The 11,128-nt window shown below is 47.9% G+C and overlaps 3 protein-coding genes across 3 annotated transcripts; 2 read left to right on the forward strand and 1 right to left on the reverse strand.

Moving 5' to 3' along the window:
* The first annotated feature begins 463 nt into the window (after positions 1 to 463).
* LOC133899898 (E3 ubiquitin-protein ligase EL5-like) lies at positions 464 to 4,371 on the forward strand. Its single transcript, XM_062340931.1, has 2 exons — positions 464 to 991; positions 3,575 to 4,371. Exons 1-2 carry the CDS (start codon positions 702 to 704, stop codon positions 4,020 to 4,022), a joined length of 738 nt encoding a protein of 245 aa, XP_062196915.1. The 5' UTR covers positions 464 to 701; the 3' UTR covers positions 4,023 to 4,371.
* Positions 4,372 to 5,419: 1,048 nt separating this feature from the next.
* On the forward strand, positions 5,420 to 6,380 carry LOC133900690 (stress-response A/B barrel domain-containing protein At5g22580-like). The gene is made up of 2 exons (XM_062341903.1): positions 5,420 to 5,595; positions 5,940 to 6,380. Exons 1-2 carry the CDS (start codon positions 5,477 to 5,479, stop codon positions 6,151 to 6,153), a joined length of 333 nt encoding a protein of 110 aa, XP_062197887.1. The 5' UTR covers positions 5,420 to 5,476; the 3' UTR covers positions 6,154 to 6,380.
* A 2,479-nt stretch (positions 6,381 to 8,859) lies between these two features.
* On the reverse strand, positions 8,860 to 10,220 carry LOC133900040 (uncharacterized). The gene has a single exon (XM_062341119.1). It carries the CDS (start codon positions 10,041 to 10,043, stop codon positions 9,102 to 9,104), a length of 942 nt encoding a protein of 313 aa, XP_062197103.1. The 5' UTR covers positions 10,044 to 10,220; the 3' UTR covers positions 8,860 to 9,101.
* Between the last annotated feature and the right edge of the window lie 908 nt (positions 10,221 to 11,128).

Genomic DNA, 11,128 nt, shown 5'->3' on the forward strand with positions numbered 1-11,128 from the left:
CTGTGTGCTATTTTAGTGTATTTTTTTATGTTGTAAACATTGATTTTAGATGTTACAGATGTCAGTTTTCGATATTGCAACAGGTAGTTGAAGCGTTCGATCTATAGGACGACGTCCAAGCGCTAAAATCTCCCGTTAAATATCTAAATTTAGAAAGAGCCGTAGAGAAAAATTAGTTTTACTCCAATCTTAGGCTAAGTAGGGATCTGATACTCACTAATGAAAAAACGGTTAGACCATAAAAAATTAAAGGTATTAGATCATATCTAAAATCAAACTATAATATCACTCTTAATATATTTATTCGATAATACTCTCGTAATATATACACATCTTTATCCTTTGAATTTGTGATTAATATTATAACATCGAATATTTATATTTTTGTGTACTGTTGTAATATATACGTGCGTGCGCGGGCGTTGTAGTCTCTCTCTCTCAAAAAAAAAAAAAAGTAACAACCCATCGGCTGAGGAGGCGGCGGTTGGGAGGGCAGCATTCCCCACCACCGTTTCCAATTCATTCGCAGGAGGTAGATCGAATTCTATTCCACCCAACGGCGAGTGCGCGTCGACACAGCCCGAAACGCACCCCACTCATTCATACAAAGCAAAGGCTTCGCAGAGAAGCCGCACTCCCACCACCCACCCGGCCTCCGGGCGCCGCACTCCCTCCCACCACCCGTCCGGCATCCGGGCGCGATGGCGTCAGGCGTGCCGGCGAGCATGGCGCTCACGCTGGCGGGCTTCTGCTTCAGCGTCATCTTCATCGTCTTCGTCTGCTCCCGCCTCGCCTGCGCCCTCCTCCGCCGCCGCCGCCGCCGCTCCCCCGCCCTCCCGCAGTACGCCGTCGCCAACTACGCCTTCGCCGTCCACTTCGCGGGGGGCGGCGCCGGCGGGGGGCTCGATCCCGCCGCCGTGGCCGCGTTCCCCACCCGCGCCTTCGCCGATGCCTCCCGCGGCTCCGACTCCTCCGACGACGCCGACGCCCAGTAAGTTCCTTCTTCGGTTGATTTTCCTGCGCCGATCGCGATCCATCTCCTCCGAGTTGTCGATCGGCGATTCCAATCTGCGCTTGTACGGCACTTCACTACTGTAGCATCGCGCGACATCTAAGCTTGGAATCTACCGCGTGGCGGTGCCCCTGATTAGTTTGCGGTCGAGTTCACAGTCGCAATGGGGGCGGAATCGGTTCCTTGCCGGTGGACGGTGGCGAGTTGGTCGATTTCAAATTGCAGTTTCAATGGAACTGTCATGCTCGATCGCACACGTTTTCCTTGGTAGGATTTGTTGATGATTGGGGATCGGAATGCTGCAATCAGGGCCTTGTAGTTGCAAGGGCGCCCTCAGATGAGCTGGGTAACGGTTAAGTGGGGATCTCTCTCCCATTATGGAATAAGATAGATGTCTTGGTTCACCTGAATGTCACTTTCTTCTGGATATCACTGTTATGTTCGTTTGGTGCTCTCTAGGATAATCACAGATGTTGAGAAAATTGGATCTTTGACACCAAAAGAGTGGGCTTCTCGCATTTGACATCTAAAATATGTTTCTTGGTTAAGTAACACCCAAAACGTTGCGACCCTTGCAAATTTGCCACTCTCTTTTGCCCATGGTCCCACGTGTCATAGCCTCTTCTCCACCTGTGTCCTCTCTGCTCAACTCGAAGTCGGCCTCAGACCGCGGAGCCGGAGGCGAAGCAGAGTCACCGATGTCACCGCACACCCTTCTTTGTTCCTCCTTCCCCTACCTGCACAACTAGGCATGCACACACACGCACCCTGTCGCCGCACCCCACCTTCCGTTGCGGTCCGCCCGTGCGTCCTTCCGGGCCTGTAGCCAGCACTCAGTCGTCAGCGCGCTTGCGCGCGCCGTCCCGACCGCCGCCGCTCGGCAGCGCGCCGCGCCGCTCAACTGGCCCGACTGCGGCCCGTCCGAGCGTCGTCCCGGTCTCTCCCCGCCGTAGCCACCTTCTGCGCGGCCAGCCCGCGCCGCCGGCTGCTCAACCAGAGAGCTGCCGCTGGAGAGCCCTCCTCCCTGGCAAGCCTCGCTCCCCCAGCACCCCTCTCTCCCTCCGCGGTGGCGTCCGGTGTCACCTCCAGTGGCGTTCGCGCTGCGGCCCACCGTGGCCTTCTTCTCGCGGCGTTGCGGAAGAGGGAGGTGAGAGTGGAGAAGAGGCTATGACACGTGGGACCATGGGCAAAAGAGTCACCGAGTGGCAAATTTGCAAGGGTGGCACTGTTTTGGGTGTTACTTAATCAAGAAATATGTTTTGGGTGTCAAATGTGAGAAGCCCACTCTTTTGGGTGTCAAAGATCCATTTTTCTCTGTACTATTCCGGGGGTGGGACTGGGAATATAGTATGGTTCTGATCGTAGTTGTTGAATGCGAACGTTTTTTGAAACCACATTGAATGTGAAAGTTTTTTGAAACCATGCTGAATGTGGAAGTTTTTTAAATCACGCTGAATGTGAAAGTTGGATAGACAGTATAATCTAATGTAAGTTCTACTGGGTCCTCATCATATCGAGCTGATGTTTTCAGTGATATTTAATGACGGAACTAGAATAAGGGAGGAATCATGATTAAGCCTTACTCCCTGCTGGTTAATGTCAACTTATTGCCTAATGTACTACATTAGTGCTTTCCCAACATTTTCCATCTTGCTATTCGACAAGTCCGTGCTTGCTTAATGGTACCGCAAAATCATGAAGAAGCAGCACCACATTGGAAGATAGCCTTTTTAGTACCGAAAAGGTTGTCATTGAGGATGTTAATAGATTTTTAGTACCATAGAATTTGTTGGTGCTTAAATAGAGAAACGATGCGGTTTTTTGTACCAGTGTCTTAATTTTTGTGCTCAGCTGGAGATTTACTATTGGATTATTTGGTCCCCTAGCAATAGCATGCATTTTTACTGGACAGCTAAGCCAAATCATTCAGTCACATCAAACAACAACAACAACAAAGCCTTGTAGCATTGTTCCTGAAGAAGATGGTAGAGAGGAATGACGTGGCATTGTTATCATGTAGGTTAACCTCACCTGTGCTTGATGAGAGTGAAATAGGGATTGGACTAACAAAGTCCTCTGGCTGAATGCATAGCAGTTACTAAATTGTGCTTGAACCTTGTTGCATGAATCTTTTGTGTCCATGATGATGAAACATGAATTTGAAAACTTTTTCACTGTAATAACTAGATATTTCATTCCAAGTTTCTCAGCTGAGTACCTCTTTTAATCCGCGCAACTTGATTTGTATCATACATGTGTGCCTTTTAATTAATTGCTTTTGAGTTTAAACAAAGAAGAACAGACCATTAGATGGTAAAGTGTGGAAGGCAAACAGTTTCAATCCGAGGCATATGGTGTTTCCTCTCTTAAACAAGAGTAACTATGATTGGCATCCTCTTCATGCATCAAAAGTAAAAATGGTGACACCCTGTTGGTTGACATTTATGGTTTCAAAAACTCTGCTGACATATTCGTATTGCCATCTCTGTTTTCTGTCGATATTTTTAGCAACTGCCTGATTACACTAAACTTAGAAACTGAAATGTCTGTTATTGTTGGCAGGTGCGTCGTCTGTCTTGCAGAATACGAAGAGAAAGATGTGCTACGCTTACTCCCTTACTGTGGTCACAATTTTCACATGGCCTGTATAGATATGTGGTTGGAGCAGAACTCAACCTGCCCAGTCTGTAGAATCTCATTGCACGATAACCCTGATAGCAAACACACTCAGCCTCCTCCTCCACCTAGTGTAGTGATAAGCCCTCCATGTTCTCCACAAGCGTCAAGATCAGATCCATGCCACTGCCTGTTTGTCAGCACAGGGCATTCATCAAGGGCATCAGAGGTTCTTAGACATGAACTCGACCAGGAGAATCAGATAGCATCTGGCCCATCAGTGGATGGGGCTAATAACATGCCACTGTCCGAAGTTAACTCCCCTCGTGAAAATAATAGCCCAACAGTAAGAAAGCAGGTGGAGAGATCTACGCAGCTAGGGCCCTGCAAATAGCTGCATGGAGTTTCTTTTGTGCAGCCCGCAGGTTTAACTGCCTGTAAAACGAGAAACATGTACACGGCTGTTCTAGGTTAGATTTGAGGGGTTTGGTGTAAATATGAGAAATCATTCAGGTTTCTTGTTGGGAGAAAAACACAGTTTGATTTTTAGACTAAAAAACGGCTGATTGTGGTATCCAACATAGAGATTATTGTTACAGCGACATCGCATTTGCGAAAAGCTAGTTGCTGTGGTTGCCACCAGCAAATAGGATGAAGAGTATCTTGATTAGTTCCATGTGATGAGAGCATTTGGAATTGACATGGTTCTGTGCTGGAGATTAACTGACAGCATTTGGATTGAACCTGTTTTATTTGCACTGGAGATCAACTGATGCAGATGTCTCAGTCATGTAGTCATGTATAAATTCTTCTTAAACAGCACCATGATCATTTGCCATCTTGTTTGTACCATCTAACTGGAAGAGCTTAGTCAGACACACCACACAGTGCTATTCATACGTTTACTGTTTCACAATGTGGGTTCAGTTCCCTGTTCTATAGGGTAAATTGTCCCAAGTGATCTGAATCTGAGATTGTAGAAGCTAGGTCGATTTTGGGGGAAATTCTGGAATCTATTTTTTCATCCCTGAGTACGTCTAGACCACCAGCACACAAATATACACACGACCCACATACAGCTAGCCCAACAGATTAACCGATGAAGCATGATCTTCGATCTAGAGCCAGCACAATGTCGAAAAATTCTGATCCAAGGTCGATCAGATCAGAAGATCGATGTCCATGCTATGATATCTCTGCTAAAAGCAGACCCAATCGTGGAGGGGCCTCCTTCGGCAGAAGAACAGGCATATGGCCGCCCACGCACAGTCGCACGCCCGTGTCGGTCGGTCCAATCAAATTATGGCTCGTATCTAAAGTATCTTAAGAGATTCTCTTTGTGGGCGAGAATCTTTTTACGAAGGTTTTTTTATGGATTTTTATTTTCTTCAGTATTTTAACGATTTTTTTTCACAGTTCGGATCATAAAAAGATTCTCAAAGTTATTTCTTTCATAATAAAATTATCTTTTCTTTTCTTTAAAATGAAGCTGTTAAAAATAAGAGAAAATAAATGTAATAAGAACGAGAAAAAAAAATTAAAAAATAAAATAAAATGAAGGCAATATAGTTGGGATACTCTAACCGCGTGCTAAGCCACAAACCAGCAGCTGCACCATGGTTTGCCTTCTCCTGCACTGCAACAGCGCGTGTGTTCACGAAATAATTCTTTTGGTGTGCAGCCAGTGAGAGCAAGCTTTACAGCGATCCCTGTCGGTGCTCTGCCCTTAAATCGGCGAGCATCATCGCGCCATGATCGACCGCATGCACGCTCTCCGCAAAGCAGCCACTGGAAGGAGGGGGGGGGGGGGGGGTTGGTGAGCTTTGCAGCTTTTCGGGTTTCGGTGCCATGGGGGAGGTGAAGCACCTGTGCTTGGTGAAGTTCAAGGAGGGCGTCGTGGTGGACGACGTGGTCGACGACATGACCGAGCTCGTCTCGGAGATGGACATGGTGAAATCATTCGAGTGGTATGGTGTATGTGCATTGACGCGTTGCCGTTGCGCTTCCTTTTCGGTGTTGAAGCTAGGATAACTTGATTTCGAGGTAGGGTAGGTAAAACTGGAAACCAAACGTAAGGTAGAAGTCTGAATTTCTGTCGAGGAAAAAAGCCTGAATGTGTTGAACTTCTTCAAAGACTGTTCCTGTACTGCCTTCAGAAAGGAAAAAATGGCTCTCCCTTTACTGAATATCTTGCTGCATTTGCTCTCAAATAAAGCCATTTCCTGGATCATGATTCAGAGTAGCTAAAAGATTAGTTACTGAACTACAACCATGAATCTATGATCCCCATGTTGTTTCGTGCTGGTTACAGGGGGCAGGACGTGCTGAACCAGGAAATGCTGACGCAGGGCTTCACCCACGTCTTCTCGCTGGCCTTCGCCTCCGCTGACGACCTGACGAGCTACATGAGCCACGAGAGGCACGCCGCGTTCGCCGGCACGTTCATGGCCGCACTCGAGAAGGTCCTCGTCATCGACTTCCCCGTCGTCATCGCCAAGCCACCGCCTCCGCTACCGCCGGCATGATCTAGCCCAGCATCCGTGAAGGCAGGCGAAGCATCTGCATGCCGACCATCGCATGGTGCCTTTTCAGGCAGTATATCCATCTATATGCAGTTGTGATTGATGTACCTCAGCCTCCTACATTGCTTGTTCTGCTGTCCCTGGTACGTGTAGTTGTAAGCAGGGGCCAAGCTACATGTTCCCACCCGAGTGCAATTAATTTCACCTACCGTGCACCATTTACATCTAAACATGTGCACCACTAAGCTTAAATATGTTGAAGTGTGCATTCAGGTTTTTGGAGCTCTAGCTTCGCCTCTGCCTGTAAGGCAAATCTATACCGTGCATTCCGTTCAAGCCTCGTTTGGTTATCTTTGGAATAAATCTTTGGTGATCTTTCTGGCAGTAGCTACTTCTATAACTTGTAATTTCTCTCTTTTCGGTGTTTATGATGGATTGATGGATTCCTAATCGAGTTTTATTACTCGGTCGTGCTTAAACTTTGGCAAAAGCTAGTTCGGTAGTACAGTAGTTACTCGTGCATTGGTAAACAATGAGATGTCGGCGCCTTCCTGTGAAGGCATTTAAACTCCATCCGAAGAGGAGCGGTGTTTACCTTTCTCGCCCTCCTTTTCTTTCGTTTTCATTTAGGGAAATGGTGTTTCTTTATCTCTCTAGCCTTCATAACGAGCAACATCAAGCTTCCAATAGTGTACAACCTCTGAGGTTTCAAGTGAAATTGGAAAAATGGCCAAAAAGGCACCAACTGATAGCATGTCAAATGCTGAAATTTGAGTACCATTATCTCACCCTTGTATAAGGATGACAAGAAATGGACATTTTGCAGTTATCGTCAAGAACTTTCTTTTGTGATCTACGGTAATGGGACAATGGTCATCCTATGTATAATGCATACTTTCGCAATCGTCATGCATAATTCACGACCCATTGCATACTTCAGTGACACGAGTCAAATGAGTTTGTATACAATATTTGCCATCACTATATATGCATACATATCGTGGACGGCGATTTGTTGGTTGTTCAACTTTCCATTTTCTTCCATTGATCCATTCTTGCAACGATAGAAATGTGCAGCCAGTAAGATTGCCTACTTGTAGAATTGGAAAAGACCCAAGCAAGAATGCACCGAGTGATCAAATGCAAGACTGAACTCGTTGCTTTCAGCTTCTCAAGGGTCACTAGTCACCATCATATCCATATAAACAGGGAAGTTAAACAAAACTTACAAGCCTCAACCTTATCAAACATAGTTGCTTGGATGCTCACTACTAGAATCGATCTTTTTTAAATCTGCTATTTTTAGGGCAGAAGGTATATCTGAAACAGTATGAACACTGCCGGCAGCTCAGCACACCATTACACATCTAGTCATGTACAAGCCAGATCACCATTCGTAAGTCCATATGTTGCATACCTTGAAAGCATGAGTGATAAATCGTCTCATGTACTGGTTTCTTGATAAGGTAAAGCTAAAATCCAGACACAACGTAAAAGATACTGCTGCGTGATCAGATGTATGTTTAAGCATGTATAGTTTTACACACTGTTGTAGCAGGTGTACTAAGAAACAAAAAAATAAAGGGGAAGAAGTGAAGAAGACGACACGAAAAAAGAAGTGACAATTTTGTCCTAGTGTGGCAACATGGTTGCTTGGCAAATGGAGGTAGCTGATGATGGAGATGGTAGCTCCACGTTGGGTGATATCACCATCAGTCTCTTTCCTCTGCTATTCTATTAGCAATTTGGCATGGAGTAGCAGATAAAATCCAGAGCAAGAAACAAAACCAAGGGACGCAGCAGAATCTAAGACAAGTCGTTCTCTCGTGGAAAGCTGCAGGAACGTGAAGCTCTCACGAGAGTACAAACTGGAAAGGAGAAGCAAACCGTACCTCCTCTAGTTGTATGCTGGGACGGTGATTAAAATTTCACCGAAATTTCAGGAATTTTTGAGGGGAAAGGAATATCTAATTTCGGAATTTTCTCTCACTGACAAATGGGAGCCGCAGACCACAGGACGAAAAATGACACAAGATTCTACGAAATTTTATGAATTTTGGTCTTTTTGCCGGTGAACGAAAAAAATTGTAAAACTAAATTGAAATCCCTGGCTGGGACAGCTTGAGACCAACCCCGAGGTGAGATCAAGTGCATTAAATTTGCACCCTCGTCAGACTTTGTAACACAGAAGCTACTACATGGATATCAATATATAACTGTAGAAATCACATGACCAAAGAGCAGCATGATGGAAACAGATGGCGTTTAGTTCCAGATCACAGCATGCAGAATGAAAGACATGGCAACCATCTGACAGGCTGAAACCATCTGTAAACATGTGGTGCCTCAGGAACCAGCACTTGAGAACTAAATCGATGCACAAGTGTGTCACAAAGAATAGCCATGCGAAATATTTGATGGTAAGGTGCAGGAATCTGAATCTTTGCAGATATCGACTGCACTGCAGATTATAGACACACAGTGCCGCTGCACCACTATGAAATGATGCTAGAATCGCTGGTATCACGGCTACTGCTGAATTGCATTAGAAGGGTGACTAGCAGAAGCAATGGAGGTAAACATTGGTTTCTAGTGTACCTCACAAAGCAATGCTGAATCAAAACACACTCTATGATGTTGTGTTAACTGTACCAGCACACACAGCTGAAATTATCCGGAAAAGAGTAAAAAGGAAAAGAAAGAAGACAATGATCCCACAAACAGCAATCTAGACAATGATCCCACAAACAGCAATCTCTCCTCTCTCTATAGCACATTTTTATTTCATGGTGTCTTCCGAAACTCATTTGACACACTAGAATCTATAAGTTTGAAAAACTGTAAATACAGCAATTCCCTTGTTGGTTTGGTTTGCTAAATTGCACCAAATTTCCAAGTCAATGGAAGTACAGGGGGAAGCAGTGAGCATTGACCTGTCCGAGAATTCGAGATCAAGGCGGGGTCTTGAATGCCTGCACGACGAGCGAGAACCCCGGCGCGGCGGCCTCCTCCTCCAGCCAGAGCCGGCTCTCGAGCGCGCTCCTCGCCCGGAGCATGACGACCGCGCACCCCGGTGGGTCCCGGAACCACCAGCCGTGCAGGTCCCACATGACGTCGACGGGCGCGCCGTCGACAAAGACAGTCTGGTTCCCTCTGAAGTTCCACCGCAGGCGGCGCGTGTGGACCGCGCGCTTCCCGTCGACGTTGACCCACAGCTCCTCCTCGCCGCCCCGGGAGGTCGTCGAGCAGCCGACGCTGACCTCGTGCTCCGGCGCGCCCTCCGCGAACCGGACCCGCGCGGTGTGCATCGCGGTCGCCGTCGGGAGGTGGTGTCCGTCTCCGGGCGCCACGACGCGGTCCCGGCGCGCGACGGGGAGGAAGCGGGCCTTGGGGATCTGGCCCTCGAACTTGGCCTTGACGAACTCGGCGGCGAGGTCGCCGACCGCCAGCACGAGCTCGGCGTTGGCGACGGCGACGAAGTAGAACCCGGAGACCGGCTCCGGTGACGAGCCGTAGCGTGCGGCGGTGAGATCCCAGAACACGGCAAGCGGGGGTCCGCCGGGGTCAGACGGGACGGAGCGGGTGCCTTTGCGGCGGCGGAGGAGCACGGTGGGGGCGGCGGGCGAGGGGGCAAAGGCGAGAGTGGGGCCGAGCGGGGAGTGGGACCATGTGAGGTGGAGGAGGAGCGGCGGGGAGGAGGTGGAGAGTGGGGTGGCGCGGTAGGAGACGGCGACGGAGAGGGTGGACGGGGAGGCGGGCGAGCTGGGGGAGGAGGCGGAAGCGACGAGGGTGGAGGATGGCGTGGTGCATGCGACGCGGACGGCGCCGTCGGCGACGCAGGATGCGAGGTCCCGCACGGAGGACGGGAGAAGAAGGCTCGACGCACTCACCATTTGGGAGTGGCAGACTGGGTCTCCCTCGCGAGGACTCGATGAGGTGTGAGATGCGTGGGGGAGAGAGGAAGGGAGGGAGGGAGAGAGGAGGTGGGGATTATGAGCTCAACTGGTGCGGTGGGGGCGGGGAAAAGCGACCCGACGGCGAGGGTGGTGGGCGGCAGAGTGGTAACTGCCGGAGCGGGGCGGGGCGGGGCGGGGCGAGGCGCGGGGAGGATGCTTCGGCTTTACGCGTAGCAGAGACAGCCCTGGCCGTCGGATCATGAATGGAAGGCACAGGATCCGGCGTGCTCATATGGATGTAGCAGTGAGGGCGTGTAAAACGAGGTGATGTCAGCTGTTTAGAAAGAGTTATTTAATATTTTATTTGATGTAAAAGAAAGAAAAATAAGATAAAAAAGAAACCGTCTATTAATTAATAGATAGTCTAAAATATCAGGCTATAGTAATTTTCCTATTATATAAATATTATCTGTTATTTGTAACTTAATTTTTTATGTGTAATTTAACAATTGAGTATCATTTAGATTATTTATAACTAACTTACGATAGTTTATCTATTACATTCTATATATTAGATATATCAACCATACGTACACTGTACATGCTAATTACAAGGATCGAGCCTAGAGGCTAGGGGAGGGCTAGGGCTAGCAGTTACAAGAGAGACGGTGCACTTCTTCACCGTTGATGATGCTGAGACTGTTCCTGAACTGCTGAAACGATGCCGTAGGAAGGCCCTTACGTCTGCAAATTACTGATCAGTAGGGACATGTAAAACTCTGAACTCGCCGAGTGCCACTTTCTCGCGAACAAAGTGCACTCTCTCTTCAACCCGCTGGCTTCGGCGATCGATCCGGCGCATCCCCAACACGTCTGCAGGCTAGCCTACGGCATCATCCTGCTCACGCTCCACGCGAATTACTGTAGATAGCAAATCAGATGTTGATGAGTGCGGGTTCTTGGATTCCTCCTCCATTTGGGTTATATGTAATATAAAACAATTATGTTTAGAACATCAAAGCTTATATGCTGATGCTTATCCATGAGCGGCACCAATGTCAGACTGCTGAAAGACTGGGTAT

Source organism: Phragmites australis, chromosome 19 (genome assembly GCF_958298935.1).
Source record: "Phragmites australis chromosome 19, lpPhrAust1.1, whole genome shotgun sequence".
NCBI lineage: Eukaryota > Viridiplantae > Streptophyta > Magnoliopsida > Poales > Poaceae > Phragmites > Phragmites australis.

What these genes read in the sequence shown, in the direction of transcription:
- LOC133899898 (XM_062340931.1), top strand. Translation starts at nt 702, where the DNA reads ATGGCGTCAGGCGTGCCGGCGAGCATGGCGCTCACGCTGGCGGGCTTC. An exon ending in TCCGACGACGCCGACGCCCA is followed by an intron (nt 992 to 3,574) that starts GTAAGTTCCTTC and finishes TATTGTTGGCAG; the next exon opens with GTGCGTCGTCTGTCTTGCAG.
- LOC133900690 (XM_062341903.1), top strand. Translation starts at nt 5,477, where the DNA reads ATGGGGGAGGTGAAGCACCTGTGCTTGGTGAAGTTCAAGGAGGGCGTC. An exon ending in ATGGTGAAATCATTCGAGTG is followed by an intron (nt 5,596 to 5,939) that starts GTATGGTGTATG and finishes TGCTGGTTACAG; the next exon opens with GGGGCAGGACGTGCTGAACC.
- LOC133900040 (XM_062341119.1), bottom strand. Translation starts at nt 10,043, where the DNA reads ATGGTGAGTGCGTCGAGCCTTCTTCTCCCGTCCTCCGTGCGGGACCTC.